The following is a 19,968-nucleotide window of genomic DNA, read 5'->3' on the forward strand; positions in this document are numbered from 1 at the left end:
TGTTTTTGAATACATTTAGGAATATAGGATACGAATTAAAAAATACTTATTAATTAAAAATCACCGAATCTATAAATAAAAAATAAGGACAAGTCGACAACTAGTAAAAATAATTTATTATGATCACATTACAATTAACGGTTTAAGAACACTTTACATCTTGAGGGACTACTTCTCTAAACGGCACTAGTTTCTTTCGTCGGAATATTACTTATTGCATCAAGTCCACTGTCTTTGTTGACGCTAGAGAGATTTCGGCTCAGCATGTCACAGCTTTTATGATTGGCCAGCTGAGACCTGCAATCCGCTCGTGACTGTAACGGCGTCTCTGATTGGTTACGTTAGACCTGCAATGCGTCAAGCCATTGCGCTCAGCGTGTCCCGGATCACGCAGCACTGGAACCGGCGGGCCAACAAGCCCTTCGTTTAGACAAGACAGGGCTGCTTAAATTTCTCTCCCGGGATCAGATCTCATAATATAGACTCACCGTGAGCCTTCTTTACATCAAAAAAGTTAAGGTTTAATTGAGTTTTCCTAGAAAGCTGTGGTAAGCACAAGAGCGCTGTCCTCTTTGTACATAAACCGATTTATATAACGTTACAGTCGTAGATTTAAAAATAAATAACAGTTTAAACACGACGAAATTAAGATTGCGACAGCGGAAAGAAATACTAGTAACGTTATCGATCTGTTATGATAAAAAATTAAAGAGTAATACTTATTAGGACCAAACTTGCTAAATATATGAAAAAAAAAACTATTACTATATAGACGAACTTTTGTTCTTATTCTACTGCAAAACAAAAGTGCGTAAAATGTCCTAATCGCCATAGAAAAAGAATTCCCCAAAATTCAGCGTCAGTCACCGATTCATTGAATCCAGGACCGTTTCTTTCGAGCCCGATTCGTAATTGGATTTAAGTAATATTACGGTTATTGTAATACTATAATGGCAGAAAATGTTGCAAATTAATCGAACTGAAAATACGTTTAAGACTTAATATGACTTAAATCGAAATATGACATATTGTGCGACATTTTTATCAACACGCATAAGAAATAGAGTTGTGTTCAACTAATAGTATTTTAATAAAACATGCAAAAACTATTTCAGATAAGATATTGTTTGCTCATTTTAATCATTGTAAACTATTTTTATGTTCTAAATGAGCTGAATCAAGAATGCAAGTATGTAGTAATTATGTCATGACATAAAAGAATTGCTGAATCATTTTTGGAACTGGTTCGAAAGAACCGATTCGCAAAAATGAGTCGGACTTCTCATCACCGCATGCTTTCCTGCCAGGTCGCAGATGGATGACGTAATCGGCGCGCGTCTGTTTTGATCTGAGTGAAGCGACATGGCTCTTTTTCCGTCCTTCGCTGCACTGTCAGGCAGTAACAGCTCTGCTGAGGATAGAGGTAAGCTCTCTATGACCTGCTCTAAGTCTTCATACAACTTCAGGTCAGGTGTACCTAATGTTGCATCATCAAAAGAGAACCTGTAAACGAAACCTAACATTTGTGCTGATTACTCTACAACTTCTGCTTGATTTACTATAGCAGTGTGCAACTGCAATACAGTTTACCAACAGTCATAACATGTAGTAGCCTATAGTAGTCTTTATATTAAATTAATTATACAAGCATCTGTATTATTAAATTTCTAGATCATTGATTTGTGGTGAATTTGTTGGAAGATACTAATCCTTTATGAAGCATCTCTACTCTTCGATCCTCTTAAAATATAAAACATTATCAAATAATTTAAAATGTAAACCATTTCAAACCTAAAAACATGCATCATTTTAACAATAAATCTGTCTCCTGTTTAATTTTAGCAGTGTTAACATGTAAAGTAGGTTTTTACTTTTTCTGAAAACAATTTTGCCTGTGTACATTGACCCACGTCAAAGTTCCCTCCTCCATGTCTCTGTGATATTTGGGTGCCCAGATATGGTCAGGCGGCCAGGCAGCCAGGGTACAGACAATATACCAATGTAAGTGAATGGGATATTTCACTTTTTATCATTTTCCAGCCAAAACACACCTGTCATTCATCTCTATACACAACCATTCTGGACAAGTTACACCGCAAATTTTAATGCGTATGGTTTGTTCAAAGTGAGCAATAGTTTGAGTGACGCTCCACTAGATACTACATATTCTGCACAAACAAATGATCTTGTATGCTGAAAACTGGGCCATTATAGATTTGGCAATAGTTCAACACACTGTAATCAGTCAGCCATTCTGTATGAGTGGTTCCCATCTTTGAGCAGTTAGCTAGATGAAGATGCACATCCCAACTAATCAATATCAAATTATTGAGAAAGGACCATTCTCGCACTGAGTACAGTAGAAAAGAACAAACTGCTCTTGCATGCAGATCACCTCTGCTGCCGTGGGGGATTTGTGCAGAATATCGGCCAGGTCAGCAATGCATCTGGCTCCTTCCCAGGCTGAGTAACAGATAGCATCATGCTTCTGTCCTTCTCACTGCTTAAGGGAATCAACCCTCTTTAACTGACAGTTTTTTTGCGTGCAAATCACATCAGATGCGCTCCTCTGAGGATTCGCTTCATTTGGACAGGCTGTCTGTCATGACTGACTGATTTATTCAGTTCTTAAGTGGCAGCAGAGCTAATTTGGTTTGACTGAATGTTTCTTCTCTCAGCTCCAGCAGATCTGGAATGGCTGAGTAATCAGAGCTTCACAGAAGATGCTTTGAAGACTCAAAGGCGTGCCACAGAAAGAGTGCAAGCAGAGGAACCAGCATCAAGGTCATCTGATCCTTTAAACCACAGTGCAGTTATTGACTCAATAAATTCACTTCATCACATGTGTGGAACTTGATGTGTGATTTAAAGAACTTGCATAATAGATTACAAAAGGGGATATGTCAGTTATTATTTGATTTCAAAGTAATTATTGTGAAACAAATAAAATAAAATAAAATGTTTATTAAACAAAAATACAATTTTCAGCCAAAGCTGAAGCCGAGCTAAATATTTCATTGTCCTTCCCACATTAAAATGTACTAGGTAAAATTAAAATCTCTTGCACAAGTATATTAATCTGTACATAAATAATGTTTCTTTTAATAGCTTTTTAAGCTTCATGACTAAATATGCATGTTAATTATTAAAGTACTATATGCCGGACCAGGCTTTAAATGCAGCACACAATTTTATAATTATGTACACGTATATGCATTTAAACACATTATTGTATTAACTTTCTTGTTTAAAAAAAAAAGTGTCTTTATCAGTGAAGATAACTTTCTTTTCTCTGTCTATTTAGTGGGCAGAAGCGTAAAGAGAGAGAAGATAGCCATGGCAGATCGAAGAAGAGCAAGAAAAAAAAGAAGAAAAAACACAAGAAGAGGAGCAGAGATAACTCGGAGAGCAGTGGTTCTGAATCAGACACCGTTTACCCCAGCGACCTGCTAAAAAAGGACAATGCTGACAGGTGTGTTCAAAGAAAAATCCTGCAGTACGTTGATCTACTACAGTTAGTCTCTGATCCTATATCTATAAACAGTTTAACAGGGACAGTTCACCAGAAAATAAAAATTGTCATGTACTCTCATACTCACTTTACTTTCTTCCATTAAACATTAAAGTAGAATGATAATTCAGCTGTTTTCTAGCCAACAAAATGTAAAAGATTTGTTAAGTACCTTGTTTGCATTGTTTTAGAACTTTGTAATGTACAAAACTTCAGCCACATTTCTAGACAGTCCGAGACACTTTTAACCCCGGATTTGTGACTAATGGGGTGTGGGTGTGTGTGTGTGTGTGTGTGTGTGTGTGTGTGTGTGTGTGTGTGTGTGTGTGTGTGTGTGTGTGTGTGTGTGTGTGTGTGTGTGTGTGTGTGTTTTAATGTCCTTGTTTTCCATCCTCTTTGCTGCAGAGAGGAAGCTCAGGTTCGGGTGAGCGAGACCTTTATGTGGTTGGATGACCTCCAGACCCCCACTGACTCCCCCTTCTGTATCGACAGGAGAGCTGACCGTGCCAACTGGGAATACAAATCCCTCTATAGAGGAGACATAGCCAGGTAACTTTACTCACCATCTCTGTGTGTCTGTCTGTCTCACACACAGATGCTCTCCTCTTTCATTCTTTATGTTTGGCAGCAGCAGCAGGTGCCAGACTCTCCATAATCCAGGGGAGCACTGCGACTGTGCATACGAGCGAGCCGCAGTGTGTATTGTGCTCTTGTGTCTCTTACAACTGCTTTTATAACTAAGCTTCTGTTTGCAAAGACCCTTTGAAATCCACAAGAAATCGTCTGCAACTCCAACTCCAAAAGCACTTTATGGCCTCCTATGGCTTGGACTTGGTGCTGGTAACCCAATGCACAGGACAATGGTGACACCAGAATAAAAATATTCATGATTCTAACACTGAAACAAATTTATTTTAGATTAATATATTTGCATTCTGTCACTGACTAGATGTATTTAAAATAATGTAGGCCACTTTTTACTGGTCACATAAGACATTTTGCATTATCAGGACCCACAAATATTCCCCCATTGCTTTATTATACATTATATTCAACATTATTTTATAGTAGATTAATGTAGTACTGAAACTAAAACTCTGTAAACTTGAATTTTTTTCTCACACAGTAATTTTCATATTGGGTGAACTATACACAACACATATTGTCATTATCCACGATTGTTGCATTTTTGTATTGGGATATATTGTTTCACCCCTACTTACTAAATTTTGAAAGTGTGATATTTGCATCTAAATGTGTACACGAAACTTCTTGTTTGCAAATGCAAGTTTCTTGTATGTACACAAAAGTGGTTTTCTTGTGAATGTCTGCTAAATTGAATTGTATTATTTTTTTTATAATAAGTTATTTTGTAATTAAGACTAAAGTTTGAGTGCATTTTTTGAGTGGACCAATTGTGCTTAATAACTTGATGACGTGTGAAGCTATGTAAATACCTTTTAACAGTGTTTTTTAATGATCTGAGTAAAACCTAGATGTTTACATTTGACATTTATTAATTTAGCAGATGCTTTTATCCAAAGCGAATTACAATTAAGGAATACAACAAGCGATTGATCTTAAAGAGGCAATAAACACGAAAAGTCCTAGTAATACAAAGTTTCTGCCATTGTTCAGAATAGTACAAGTTAGATTAGGGAGGGAATAAGAAATAGTGAGAGCATAGATGAAGGAATAGTGAAGTAGAAGAGATTTTTATTTCTTTTAGCAGGCTGCAGTTAAGTGCTCATGGAAGAGATGAGCTTTTTACCAATTCCCCCTAGTTTTGAGCTGCATGTAAACACCTCTACTGGTAATCTGTTAATTTGAATGTCTGTTTATGGTTTGGTGCTATAACCTGGAAAAAATTAAGCTCAATGCCATTTTCTTGCATGGTCTGGTTTTTATGCTTTTTTTTTCATAGGTTTTGGTAGTTATCAGTGTAAATACACTCACTTTTAAAATGTTTGCCATTTAAAATCTTTGGTTTTCTCTGGCTTGCATTTATTCAAACTTCTATAGCCACTTTTACACTGAAAAAGTGATATCACTTTATGTGTTAATTCCCGTACTTAACTGTAAGAAATCAAGATGTGTACTGAGTGCAGTGACAATGGCAAAGCGGCTCTGATGGCTCATTTAATTTGTGCAGAAGCCTAAAACTTGTTTTGCTGCCTTGCAAGCACTGATGTTTCCTTCTGGAAATGTAAATCTATTTTACTTTGATGTCAGCATGCAGCTGTAGTTAAAGTTCTGCGCCCCTGCTTTCCATAAGTGTCATTCTGGGTCTTATTTACTCCAGTGTTCTGGCACTGCTGGCTAGAGAGCAGGGTTTATTAGCTGCTCTGAGGCAACAAATCTCACACCTGGCAGTTCTCCAGCTTCTATCAGCTTTAATCTGGTGTCAGAGCTGCCATCTGTAACTTAAGAGACCACAATCAATACTCACATTCTCTCTCACTGTCCCTCTCTCCCGACATCGCCCCCATATACACTGCTCTAAAGCTGATCAGTATCACGCACAAAGAGTGTGTTCTACAGAGGTGCACCCCAGCGCTCTTTTCTTGAGAAGGTCAAGTGCTGCTCCGAAGAGGATACAAATCCCTCATCTTCGATCTATTTCCTTCACATTCTCAAGTTCTCATACTCCCTCAGTCACCTGCCAACTCCTGTTTTTACTTTGTCCTTCATCTGTCAGCAGGCCCAGATGGAATCTAAAAAGTTTCTTCATATTTTCTGCTCTGATTTTGGGGGGGAAGCATAGTTCTCCACCAATTTAGTTCAAACTCATCACTTTTTGGTGTCGCTTTTCTTATGTTAACTTTTGCTTTTCAGGTATAAGAGGAAGGGAAACTCGTGCCTAGGTTTGGACTTTAGGATGCAGGCTGTAAACTGGGACGACAGTGGCCCAGAGAAGAAGCGGATGGTCAAGAAACCTGAGCGCTATTTCTGTCCTTCCACCCTTCAGCGTCTCCGTTCAGATAGTCTGCCGGCTTTGCCCGTACTCTCTGAGGGCAGTGCTGCCAACTCTGATTCTTACATCAAGCTCCCAGCCTGCACTGAAGAGCAGGGCTCTTCCGCCCAGGCACCCGTATCATGGGTCAATCCGCTTGGCATCTATGACCCTGGAACGTCTTTATGGTTGGAAGGCAAGGGTCAAACAGAGGTCAAGGGAGATCAGCAGGACGTTGAGTTTCAAGGAAGTAACACCACCCTTCTGAGCGCACGAGTGGAGGAGTTTAACAGGAAGCTACGGGAGAATCCTACAGACATCCAGATGTGGCTGGACTTCATACACTTCCAGGTAGGCCTCCAGAGGTGAAATGTACCAGTTTTATTGTTTCTTTTTACCTAACTTACATTTCTCTCTTTGTCTCTGATCAGGATGAGCTGGCCTTCGGTTCTGGGTCTTATTCTGTTGCCAGTGACAGTGACATGAGAAAAATGTCTCTTCGTGCTGTGCTGGAGAAGAAGCTGTCCATAGTGGACAAGGCGGTGGAAAGTAACCCTGCCAACGTGGACCTGAAACTAGAGAAACTCCGCCTGTGCAAGGAACTATGGGAGCCTGCCGTCCTGCAGAAAGAGTGGAAGAAACTAGTGTTTGTCCATCCAAACAGTGCCCCTTTATGGAGGAAGTACCTCCTCTTCACACAGAGTCATTTCAGCACTTTCTCTGTGTCAAAGGTCAACAGCGTATTTGGAAAGTGTCTGAGTACGCTCAGTGCAGTCCAGGATGGCAGTATGGTGTCTCACCCTCCGCTTCCAGGCACACAGGAAGACCTCTTGGGTACAGTGATATTTTATACTTGTCAATTGTAGATACTTGCCAAATTTAGCATTTTAATACTATCCAGATTTTCCACCACATTCTTCTTAATGTCTCCTAGTGTCCTTAAATCATTTTGCATTGTCATGGTTTGGGTTTCACCTCTTTTTGCAGCCGTGTTTTTTTGTTTGTTTTTTTTTCTCCCTCCCTTCGTGTTGCTGTGACAGCAGTTGTGTGGAAACTGTAAACTTGTTTTGATTACATGCATAAATATTTGTAGAGTTAAGCAGCTCATGTACAGTTTGTGCAAGTGAACAATTTGGAGTACATTTGGGCTGTGTGTGTGTGTGAGAGAGAGAGAGAGAGAGAGAGACAGGGATCGACTGGTGGGTAACAGTAAAAGGTGATGATGTGGTGTTTTTGAAGTGGATTGGCATGTTGTTTGTCAGCTAGTTTAGAGGGTGTATTGTGTGGGTCTGTTTAGAGAGAGACAGACAGTGAGTCAGAACACAAACATCACTGTCCTGGGTTTCCCTGCACTGGGATTTGCCGAAATGAACAGCCGTTAAAATCTCTGTGACATTGTGTGTGTGGATGAGTGATCAGAATTTGAGCCAGACCCCTTGCTGTTCTGTGCTCTCGGTCGCTGGCTTCTCAATTAGCCTAATTAAACAATTACCTTGATAGGTCGGGTCAATGTGCAGCGTGTATCTGGATCAGCAGTCCCAGGGCCCACGTTTGCTGAGCTGAAATTTACATTCAAACTTTGCAATTAATTTTACACAGATTGAACCAGACTGATTATGAGGTCTATAGTGAAATAGAAATAAAGGTCTGACATTGTCATTTTGATGTGAGGGGCCAGTGTTGAATACTTGAATACTAGCACATCTTAGGGATAGTTTATCCAGAAAACTACCATCATTTACTAACCCTCATGATGTTCTAAATTCTGTTTTTTTTTTTTTTAACAAGAAAAAGTCTTACAGGTTTGGAACAGCATGAGGGTGAATTAAAGATTATTTTGGGGTAAATTATTCCTGGAAGCCAACAACTCCAGTCATTCTGTGCTGCCCTCTTGTGCTCAGAGGTGGCAGTGCAATATTACGTATTTCAGTGTTTTTAGGTTAAATCTTCATTTGATTCATTTATTCTCATATATATATTTAATATCCATGATCAAATGATCAAACTTCAAGAGAAATAAAGTATTTTCTCTTGTCTGGCAGATATCTTTCTACAGCAGTGCCATTTCCTGCGGCAAGCAGGTCACACAGAGAAAGCTGTGTGTCTCTTCCAAGCCCTGCTGGACTTCACTTTCTTCAAGCCAGACAGTGTGAAAGATCTGCCCACTAGACAGCAGGTACTTACACAAATACAAAAGTATTAAAACCCTGTTGTAAAAGTTGCATCCTTTTAATTCATCCCCTTTGAAGCACTGCCGCTACAGACATAAAAGTTAAGATGAACGTCTTTGGTATTCTGTTACATTCCTCCAAGAAATGTATCCAGTTGGGTTCAGGTAAAAACAGAATAATCAAGTAATTATTCAGGCAGCCCACCAAATCAAAACATGTAGCTGCTTTTGTAGTGAAACTGTAACCCTGTAGTTCATTTAAGATAAACATGGGATCTGTGGTAAAATATAAATATAAAATATCTGTGGTAATATTTAACAATATACAAGTATATAGAACAGAGGACTAACTATATATGCCATATTGCACAGTATACAATAAAGGAAGGTATTTGCATGTTTATGTGAAACTGGTCATTCTGGCCTCTTTTTTTTCAGTCACAGGATTTGCTGAAAAGGCATATTCACATGCACTGTTGCTTTTTAAAACAGCAGAAATATCTGTCCTGTCAACAAACACGTACACATTCTGCTGAGCAAGACCTAAAGAGTCCTAGAAAGTCAGATCACATACACTTTTAATGTGAACTTGATATGCTCAGAATCTGATTGTTGGTGATTTATTAAAAACATGATTTTCATTTCAATTTGTGATTGATTGCTCCGATTATACCCATCCTACATTATTACTCATGATAAATAACTGTGAACCTTCGTACCTTTTCATTTCTTCTTATCCTTGAACTTTAGGAGATATCAATCAGTGACACGCACATCACTCTTGTATTAATAACCCTGTCATCCTGTGATGGGCTGACCACTCCTGGTCTCTTTCTGTGATTGGTTGAGTAAGTTCTTAGTGCTGGTAAGGTTTGGTACTGTAGTAAGAGGTAGTTTTTTTAGTGGCACTTAGGGTGATAACTGCAAATTAAATTAGATTTCAACATTCAGCTGAGTACACACTTTATTGCACTTTTATGTGAATGAGAGGTGCTGTTAGTGATTCTACAAATGGATCGCTCTGTGAAAACCTGGAAAGTATCAGTGTTTTAAAATCCAAGACCGAAAAAGGCATGAACCAACCTTTTGTAGCAAATTTAAATTTTCTATATATGCTTAGCACTAAATATTTCATCAAGAAAGGGTATAAATTCTATAAAGATTCTAGTAATTCTAAATGAATGGACAAATCATGAAAATCCATCGGTTTAAATATGTGTGAACTTTGATGTAATGTTTGCTTTTATTTGTTGTACTTGTGTTTTTAGGATATTTGTAATCTTTTCTATTTCTTTGTGTGTCCAGGTGGAATTTTTTGAGCCATTTTGGGACAGTGGAGAGCCCAGGATAGGGGAGCGGGGGGCTCGGGGTTGGAATGCTTGGATGCATCAGCAGGAGAGAGGAGGATGGGTGATTCCACCTGAGCCAGGTGTTCAAACCAAACACACACATAGATGTAGATAATTGCCAAAGTACTATAGTGTACTTTAGAAATGATGAATAAAAAATCTGTAAAATATATTATGTTTTTTATCGATTTGGAGAGCTAAAATTGCATTGAAATCTATGGCCTGCAGATGATGATGACGAAGAAGAGCCGGAGGACTCCGAGATCAAAGACAAGACCAGGCCTAAATGGAAGATCTGGTTAGATGTAGAGGCGTCCCGTGAGGCGAATCACTGGTTGCCATGGAGACCAGATAAAACCAAGGGCCAATCAGATGAGGACTGTGAGGATCCTGACAGGCAGGTGCGATGTTTGTTTGTTGACTACCTGATGAATAGGCCTAAATAAAATCTGCAGATGTTTTTGCATTTTTGTTGAGGGAAAATTCTGCAAAATGAATTTTAACCTGTGGATTTTTACACTCTGTTTTTATTGTTTAATGCAGTCAAAATTAGCCATAATATTTGCAAGATATTATAAATGTTCTAATTGTGCATAAATCTCTCCTTCTCTCCGTGCAGGTCTTGTTTGATGATATCGGCCCATCTGTGATTCGTGTGGACGGACCAGATCTCCAGCTGCAGTTGATCCTGTCATTCCTGCAGTTCCTAGGTCTGCCTGGACCTTCAGGAAGGTTCTCTACAACCTCTTCCTCAAACATTCTACTGGACGATCTGACCTTCCTTGAAGAGGGCCCAGACCCGGAGCGACCTCTGACCTGTTATGACCTCCCAGTGGCTGGGATCTGTGCAGTGGGTCACATGACATTTCTGGGGGACTGCAGGAGGCAGGCAGGGCTGTGTAAAGCAGGGGAGGAGTTTCTCAAGAACGTTCTACAGCAAACTCTCCTGCTCGTTTCTGCAAAGGATCAAGCTGTTATTACACTCTGCTGGCTGCAGTATGAGAAACTCAAGGTCTGTATGTGTGAGACAGAAAAATTTTATAAAACCATAATTTCTGCATTCATATACTTTTGTCATTATACAAGCTCAGAAAGAATCGACCGAGTCACATTACATACAAAATCTAAAAAACAAAACAAAAAAAAAACAAAAAAACTGACATGTTCATGACAATTAAAAAATGTATAATGTATGTATAATCATAATCATGTGATTAATCTGAATTATATGAATATAAATATATAAATTTCTTAAAAATTATTGTGAAATTTACCATAATTTGTACTACTTTAATTCAATGTTTGTGTCAACCTTCTTCATTGCTTTTCTGTTGTAGGTGCTGAGATGTTTACGCAGTAGAAATAAAAGGCAACTGAAGTCTCAGGGGAAGCGTAGTAAACGACTAGCTAAGCGGCTGCTAAAAGAGCCAGATAACCGGGGCAGTCTGGCACTTTGGAGAGAGTATGCCCATCTGGAGTGGCTTCTGGGTAACCTGGAAGAGGCACGCAAAGTATTTGACACTGCCTTGGCCATGGGCATGTCTAGAGGACTTAATGACCCTGTTCTCTGCAACCTCTGCTTTCTCTATGCCCAGTTAGAGGTAGAGCAGGCCTTAAATGGTGGGACAGTGTCCACTTCCTCCAAAGCTGTCTACATTCTCACTAAATTAGCCGAGTGTGCTGCTTACACTCCTTTCTCTGGCCAGATCAACCCAGTGGCCATACTAAAGGCCAGAAAGGCCTATGAGCTGGCCCTGTCAAACTTTTTACCTGAGCAGAGCACAGGCAGCAATTCTGGAGCTCCAAAGAAACTCCACAGGACATCCAGACTAGTAGGATGCTTTGGGCTTTTTCAGTACCTGACAATGGGGATAGATGCAGCTGATGCTGTGTACAGTCATGCCATCCAAAAACTGATTCCCAACAACTTGAATTCAGAAGTGACAGATGTATCTCTGAGGACATCCAAGGTCTTTGCAGAATGGGAGTCTGTTGCTATGCAGCATGTAGCACTGCTGCGCCACCACACCAACACCAACGTGTTTCCTCTCTCTCGGCTAAGACTGGCACTTACGGATGCTATCTCGTTACTGCCCTCCAGTGCCTCGTTATGGCATCTCTACCTGCAAACAGAGAATCGCTATTGCAGTGCAAGCCGTGCCCGAAGGTTTTTCCACAGTGTGGCAAAGAAAACTGACAGTGTTGTGCCGTATCTATTTGCCATCACTGCAGAACGACAACTCAAACAGCAACTTGACTCTGTGCAGAGGTGAGGAACAAAAAAGCTCTTGTGAGCTTTTCTGTACTTTTTTCCCTCCTTTTTTATGTTCCCTTTTAATTTTAGTTTTCTTGTCATTTCGTTTTTTGTTTTCTTGTTCCATTTCCATTTTTTCATGTTTTGATTTGGTTTTGATTTTGTTTGTTGTTGTGTTGTTAGTACACATCTGGCAATGCTCAATTTAACACATTGTAGCTAATGTGTTGAAATAGATTTCAAAATGTGACAACACAATTGTGTTGCATTCTGAGTGTTGCAGCAAGGGCCACTATAGCCTTTTTTATATTTTCTCCTACAGTCAGTAGCCGTGTTTCCACTGTCACTTCCGGGGCTTGATCGGGCCTCACTGGGGTCAAATAATTTTTAATTAATAAATTATATTTATTATTAAATATCCTGACGTGTCCAAGGTTTATAATGGCGATGAAGGAAAACAACGACTATGAAGCTTTAGAAAGTGCAACCATCCATTATAACAGTACTCCACACGGCTCCGGGGGGTTAATAAATGACTGCCTTCCATATTCAAGGGTAACTGACGTCGCGTAAGCATTTTGAACTGTGAGAGGCATTACACTTTCTTCCTAAGTTTCTTACACAAACACATCGCTTTGCTTCAGAAGGCCTTTATTACCCCCCACCCCCCGGAGCCGTGTGGCAATTTCTTGAGCTTCATACTCGTTGATCTGTTCACTGCCCTTATAAAACTTAGATGAGTCAGGATATTTATTATAAGACATATACAGGTGCTGGTCATATAATTAGAATATCATCAAAAAGTTGATTTATTTCACTAATTCCATTCAAAAAGTGAAACTTGTATATTATATTCATTCATTACACACAGACTGATATATTTCAAATGTTCATTTCTTTTAATTTTGATGATTATAACTGACAACTAAGGAAAATCCCTAATTCAGTATCTCAGAAAATTAGAATATTACTGAAGACCACTACAAAGAAAGGAGTTTTAGAAATCTTGGCCAACTGAAAAGTATGAGCATGTACAGCACTCAATACTTAGTCGGGGCTCCTTTTGCCTGAATTATTGCAGCAATGCGGTGTGGCATGGAGTCGATCAGTCTGTGGCACTGCTCAGATGTTATGAGAGCCCAGGTTGCTCTGATAGTGGCCTTCAGCTCTTCTGCATTGTTGGGTCTGGCATATCGCATCTTCCTCTTCACAATACCCCATAGATTTTCTATGGGGTTAAGGTCAGGCGAGTTTGCTGGCCAATTAAGAACAGGGATACCATGGTCCTTAAACCAGGTACTGGTAGCTTTGGCACTGTGTGCAGGAGCCAAGTCCTGTTGGAAAATGAAATCTGCATCTCCATAAAGTTGGTCAGCAGCAGGAAGCATGAAGTGCTCTAAAACTTCCTGGTATACGGCTGCGTTGACCTTGGATCTCAGAAAACACAGTGGACCAACACCAGCAGATGACATGGCACCCCAAACCATCACTGACTGTGGAAACTTTACACTAGACCTCAAGCAACGTGGATTGTGTGCCTCTCCTCTCTTCCGCCAGACTCTGGGACCCTGATTTCCAAATATAATAATATGCAAAATTTACTTTCATCAGAGAACATAACTTTGGACCACTCAGCAGCAGTCCAGTCCTTTTTGTCTTTAGCCCTGACGAGACGCTTCTGACGCTGTCTGTTGTTCAAGAGTGGCTTGACACAAGCAATGCGACAGCTGAAACCCATGTCTTGCATACATTTGTGCGTAGTGGTTCTTGAAGCACTGACTCCAGCTGCAGTCCACTCTTTGTGAATCTCCCCCACATTTTTGAATGGGTTTTGTTTCACAGTCCTCTCCAGGGTATGGTTATCCCTATTGCTTGTACACTTTTTTTCTACCACATCTTTTCCTTCCCTTTGCCTCTCTATTAATGTGCTTGGACACAGAGCTCTGTGAAAAGCCACCCTCTTTTGCAATGACCTTTTGTGTCTTGTCCTCCTTGTGCAAGATGTCAATGGTCGTCTTTTGGACAACATGTGTTGTCCACACAGAAGTAGAATGAGAGACCATTTAAAGGCCTTTGCAGGTGTTTTGAGTTAATTAGCTGATTAGAGTGTGGCACCAGGTGTCTTCAATATTGAACCTTTTCACAATATTCTAATTTTCTGAGATACTGAATTTGGGATTTTCTTTAGTTGTCCGTTATAATCATCAAAATTAAAAGAAATAAACATTTGAAATATATCTGTGTGTAATGAATGAATATAATATACAAGTTTCACTTTTTGAATGGAATTAGTGAAATAAATCCTTTTAATGGGGTTGTTTTTTGCATTCCTGTGAGCATAAATAAATGTAAGCAGATGCAACTGAATAGGTAAGTGTTCTCTTTGTATTTTAAAACATTGATCAAATATCAATGCTGGAATCTTAAGTTTTTAAGTAAAGACCAAAAGTTTTGCGATCTTGATAGTTTTCAGTCAGCTGGTGAAATGGTGAGGTTGTGTGACGTTGTTCTATGGAGGCATGTTAAGGACAGGATTTAGGGTAGCGCAGCTGGGCTACTGTGCCGACAGTGGAAACGCAACTTAATTTTAGCCTTGCTCGACTTGCTTATAGCTAGCTACCTGAATAATTACAATAATCTGTGGCCGGTACATAAACTGCTAAGACTAGCCTTGTAATTTAGTCACCTGATTTTGTTTTCTTCAAGACTGGTCCTAACTTTTTAAAGTCAGTTACATAAAAAGGAAGTTTGGTCTACATTGAATCAGAAAAGTAAGACTGATTACCCCTTGGCTAACTGCTAGTTGGTCAAACTAGTTCTTAAGAGACAGTCTTAACATAGTGGCTAAGTTTATGCAACTGGCCCCTGGTTTAGTAGCACAAACTGATGTCTTCTTTATCCAAAGGTCTCATCTTTCTGGAGAAGCTCTGCCCACCCTTCAATTGAATGGTCTTAGCAACCGTATCCGCTGTCTGTTTGAAACTGCTACAGCAACAGAACATGGGGCCCATTGTCCTCTGCTGTGGAGGATGTATCTGAATTTCATGGTAAAGTTATAAACATGACAATTTAGAAATGTTCAGAAATACCCAGCAATAAATCTCTTGATGCCCTGTGTGTTTTCCACAGGTATGTGATGGGAATGCAGAGAGGGGCTGTGGAATCTTCTACAAGGCTCTACAGGATGTGCCCTGGGTAAAGGTAAGATTCAATATACTCACACAGGCAATTAGAAGTATGTTACTATGAAAATGTCTTCACAATTAACAATTAATTTACAGTTTAAGTGCATCTGTGTGTGTGTGTGTGTGTGTGTGTGTGTGTGTGTGTGTGTGTGTGTGTGTGTGTGTGTGTGTGTGTGTGTGTGTGTGTGTGTGTGTGTGTGTGTGTGTGTGTGTGTGTGTGTGTGTGTATCTGCAGGGCTTGTACATGGATGCTGTGCAGCTGTTTCCTGAACGTGTGGAAGAGTTTTTAGACCTTATGACTGAGAAGGAGTTGCGTCTGAGAGTGCCCATGGAGGAGGTGGACATCTTGCTGGAGGACTAGCCATCCAGACCTTTCCCATAATACTCAGGAGATCAGAAACCTCTGACCACCAACCAAGAGAAACGAATCTCTCTGAAAAAGAGCTAAACAAAAGATATTAAAAAAAAAAAAAAAACATATTTTATTTATTTTTATGTATTGTTGAATGTATTTTTCCATGATTTGGGGAATAAATGATTACATTTTAAGCTTTCTGACTTCTTTTAAATTGAATGTTTGTGAGAGTTTATCATGGTTTGTTTGTAGTGTTTCAGTTAGCTGAGTGACCTGGGGCCTGTACCATGATGGTATTTGAACAAACTCAGGGTTACAGGATTAGTTTCGAGTTGACAAATCCAAACCAATTCAGTCAGGTTTTGTTAGTACCATGCGATCTATGATCTATTTGATCATCAGCTTCCTCTGTCAACCTGGGCTTTGATCCTGAGTTAAGGTTAAACATCAGTAGCGAACATCCCATCACATGCTGTGGAACAGTGAAACTGCGATTCAGTTCTCTTCTGAAGAATATTAAGAGATTGAAAAATATTAAGAATTTAAACAAATTTACACCGCAAGAAGAAAAGAGCTGTCTATGAAAGAGGACAACTAAAAAATCTTGCTATATCAGTGCAAGTTGTGAAGTTAGTTTATAGTTGATATAGGTATAGAGAGAATTGAACATTTAAGCTCTCGTGTAGTCATTTGATTCTGAAGCTTATTTATATTAACTTTGTATTCACTTGAGATCTCTTACCTGGAACATGGAGCTTAAGAGTGTATGCTATGGTGATAAATACTGCTAAAGGCAAAACCACTTTCAAGGAGTTTAAAACCCAGAGTAGGTGCAAACTCAACTAAAACCTAACTGGCTAGCCACCTAAATTGGCTTCATGGTGTATAGGCCAGGGGCCTGTACCATGATGGTAGATGAACAAACTCAGGGTTATAGGATTAGTTTCGAGTTGACAAAACCAAACCACTCCAATCCGGCTTTGTTGGTACCATGATGCTGATCATCAACTTTCTCTGTCAACTCGGGCTTTGATCCTGAGTTTGTGGAGCGCGTGCACATGAATCCGTGACATCAGTGGCAAACAGCCAATCACATGCCTTGCAACAGAAATAAACTGTGATTCACTTCTCGCGAGAGAGCCAGCGTGATTCAAAACTCTTTCGCTGAAAATGAAGAATTTAAATGCATTTACACTAATGGAAAATACTTGTCTGTGAAAGAGGACAAATAAAAGAAATGATCTTTCTCTATCAGTGCAAATGAAAGTTGTGAAGTTAGTTTATATAGTTGATAATATATAGCGATGGAGACTTAAACATACAAGGTCACATGTAATAATTTTTAAAGAGTATATTTACTCCCTATTTAGACCTATATTACATATGATCTATATATATTAATATTCATTGAAACGAAGTGCTTAATAACTACTGTTACACTAAACTTGCGTGTGTGTAATGGATTAATAAAAATATAGATCATATAATTATACAAATCATATAAATTATATTATCATTAAAACTAGAAAATGTCATTGTTAAATATTTGTTTTTACTATATAATGACCTTTAATTTTGAGGAAGAGAAACTGGGGGAGTGACTTTATTGTGTTGAGTGTGTCACTGTCACTTAGCTTACATCTGATTGGTCCAATTTCAGTTTGAAATCTCTAACCCAGAACATAACCTGCCCCGGAGCAGGTTAGCCGTGGAGCGTAAGTTACTATGGTGATGAACACCGCTAAAAGTCAAGTTACTTTCATGGTACCTAAAACCCAGGATTGGCGCAAAATAATCTGAAACTTACCTGGCTAGCCAGCTAATCCAGCTTCATGGTACATGCCCCAGGTTGGTCTAGAATTAAAACAAGTTTCAAGCCAGCTAAAATTAGCAGATTGATTTGGCCAGCAGAGGGCATCAATACCTTCTGTCCTGTGTCCTGGATCTGACCTACAAATTTACGACCTGAGATTAGGATTATCTTCAAATACCAAGAGGTTGTTGCAGTGCTTTAAATTGATCTTTAGACTGCAACTTTCTTTTCATCTCCCCATGCTAAACTTTTCCACAACTGAGCTGCAGGAATTGTTGGATTTGAGCCTGAAATGTAAGACGATATAAAATCGTTGGTGATAGGAAGATTTTGAGGGGGGTTGTCATGCTTATTGCATTCAATGTTTTATCCAAAATGTCCAAAAATATTCAGCATTTTTTTTTTAAACCTTTGTCACTGTAATTGTTGGGTTTGCTATATGTGTCTCAAAAGTATGAGATTGGAACTGATGTCATAACATGTCATTACCCAACAGCACCTTTGGGGTGGGTAAGTAGTTTCCTCACACCTAATTCTTTTCATTTCACTGTGAAATGTCACGAGGAGCAGACTCTGGAACAACATGGTACATCATCACTCTTACACAAAAGATCCAAAGAACCGTCACCTGCACGCTGTCTTCAAGCTTATTGGACCTTTTTTTTTTCTTTTCTTTACCATGTTGTGTACAATAAATGGCAGAATCTGATTAACTAATTTAACGTTAAGTTTCATGATTAAAGCACTTTGAACATCTTTGAAGAGACTGCTTTATATCCAGTAAATACCTCCTAATTATAGCTTATTAATATACTGCTTATTTAAATACATGATTGTACTTTAATGTATTGGTGATTTCAGATTTTTTAATAAATCTTTCATATCATCTGTCACCTTATTTTATTTAAAAAGCAGTGGATTAACAGTCGTATGTGCATTAAATTAAACACGTCACCTGTACATTTTAGACTGTAGTTGCAGAGTGTGGCCGCTGGAGGCGCATCAGTCATTTGAAGGTGTTACAGGCATTATTATTATCTCCGAATTGCTTTACTTTGACAAATGTAAGGAAGACATCTTCTTATAACCACTATGTTCTTTTTCCAATGTTGAGTCGGAAACGAGATTTAAATAATACATTTAAATAATTGTTACTTCTTCCAATAATATAGCACGAGTTCTGATAGATAAATAATAACTTTAGTTGTAAGTGTGCCCTCGGCCTGATGCTTAACCAAACTCAATTCAGTGCTACGTATATCGTTCTGTAAACATGATGTTCACATTTTATTTTGGCAAAGGCTCTAAACCAGCTTATGAAATCTATGCGATGTTACGTTTAGTGTTTTTTCGGTTTTTGTAACAGTCTGAGAGACTATGTTGACTGGGGGAAAGGCCACGTCAGACTGCCTCTGATCAGTGTTGCCAGATCGCGCTAGAAAAAAAACAGCAACCTGACAAAACAAACTCGAAAAAAGCATAAAACCTCTTAACTAGAATTGCAAGTAAAATTGCTTTAATTCATTGATCTGATATATCGTACAATTAATTTGCATAACACATACACTAAAACTTCATCTTGTAGCTATTATATACAACTGATCATCAGAATAAAGGATACATCTCACTCTTCCACTTATAGAAAAGCAAAAAAAATGTGCACTTACACGTAATTGGGGAAAAAGGAAAACAAGGGAAGGGATTTTTGTAAGGAATACTCTGGATTTTTGTAATTTTTGTTTGCTTTGCAGTTGATTGTATAGCCTATACATAGCCTAACAATGAACGGCATGCAACCTTTCCCAAAACAGGCACAAAAACAAAGAAATTAGACAGAATAAAGGATTAGTCCACTTTTAAATAAACTTTTCCTGATAATCTACTCACCCCCATGTCATCCAAGATGTTCATGTCTTTCTTTCGTCAGTCGAAAATAAAAAAATTTTTTTGGATGAAAACATTCCAGGATTATTCTCCTTATAGTGGACTCCAGACGGTCGAAGGTCAAAATTACAGTTTCAGTGAAGCTTCAAAATGCTTTAAATGATACCAGACGAGGAATAAGAGTCTTATCTAGTGAAACGATCGGTCATTTTAGAAAAAAAATGCAACTGTATGCTTTATAAACACAAAATATCACCTTGAACATACTTCCGGTTTTAGCATTCTTCAAAACGTCCTACGCCTTCTCTATTCTACCTACGGAACGAAAAGCCTTTTGATGCTGCACTGAAACTATAATTTTGACCTTCAACCATTTGAAGTCCATTGAAGTCCACTATAAGGAGAATAATCCTGGAATGTTTTCATCAAAAACCTTAATTTCTTTTCGACTGACGAAAAAAAGACATGAACATCTTGGATGACATGGGGGTGAG

At 38.8% G+C, this 19,968-nt stretch overlaps 1 protein-coding gene across 2 annotated transcripts; it reads left to right on the forward strand.

Moving 5' to 3' along the window:
* The first annotated feature begins 390 nt into the window (after nt 1-390).
* Nucleotides 391-16,392, forward strand: nrde2 (NRDE-2, necessary for RNA interference, domain containing). Of its 2 annotated transcripts, none has more exons than XM_067368000.1 (15): nt 391-1,189; nt 1,308-1,423; nt 2,679-2,784; nt 3,305-3,472; nt 3,917-4,060; nt 6,347-6,815; nt 6,896-7,298; nt 8,507-8,640; nt 9,940-10,063; nt 10,212-10,384; nt 10,603-10,995; nt 11,321-12,252; nt 15,143-15,284; nt 15,367-15,438; nt 15,658-16,392. In XM_067368000.1, the coding sequence occupies exons 2-15, from the start codon at nt 1,363-1,365 to the stop codon at nt 15,781-15,783; spliced, it is 3,447 nt and encodes a 1,148-aa protein (XP_067224101.1). In that variant the 5' UTR covers nt 391-1,189; nt 1,308-1,362; the 3' UTR covers nt 15,784-16,392. The 2 variants fall into 2 exon arrangements, with proteins under 2 accessions (XP_067224101.1, XP_067224100.1); XM_067367999.1 differs by having other exon boundaries at nt 391-548.
* Nucleotides 16,393-19,968: the final 3,576 nt, after the last annotated feature.

This window comes from Chanodichthys erythropterus, chromosome 18 (assembly GCF_024489055.1).
Source record: "Chanodichthys erythropterus isolate Z2021 chromosome 18, ASM2448905v1, whole genome shotgun sequence".
Classification (NCBI taxonomy): domain Eukaryota; kingdom Metazoa; phylum Chordata; class Actinopteri; order Cypriniformes; family Xenocyprididae; genus Chanodichthys; species Chanodichthys erythropterus.

Excerpts from the sequence above, each read along its gene's own strand:
- nrde2 (XM_067368000.1), top strand. The coding sequence starts at position 1,363 with ATGGCTCTTTTTCCGTCCTTCGCTGCACTGTCAGGCAGTAACAGCTCT. Across the intron at positions 2,785-3,304 it reads GCAGAGGAACCAGCATCAAG|TGGGCAGAAGCGTAAAGAGA; the intron begins GTCATCTGATCC and ends CTGTCTATTTAG. Across the intron at positions 12,253-15,142 it reads CAACTTGACTCTGTGCAGAG|GTCTCATCTTTCTGGAGAAG; the intron begins GTGAGGAACAAA and ends CTTTATCCAAAG.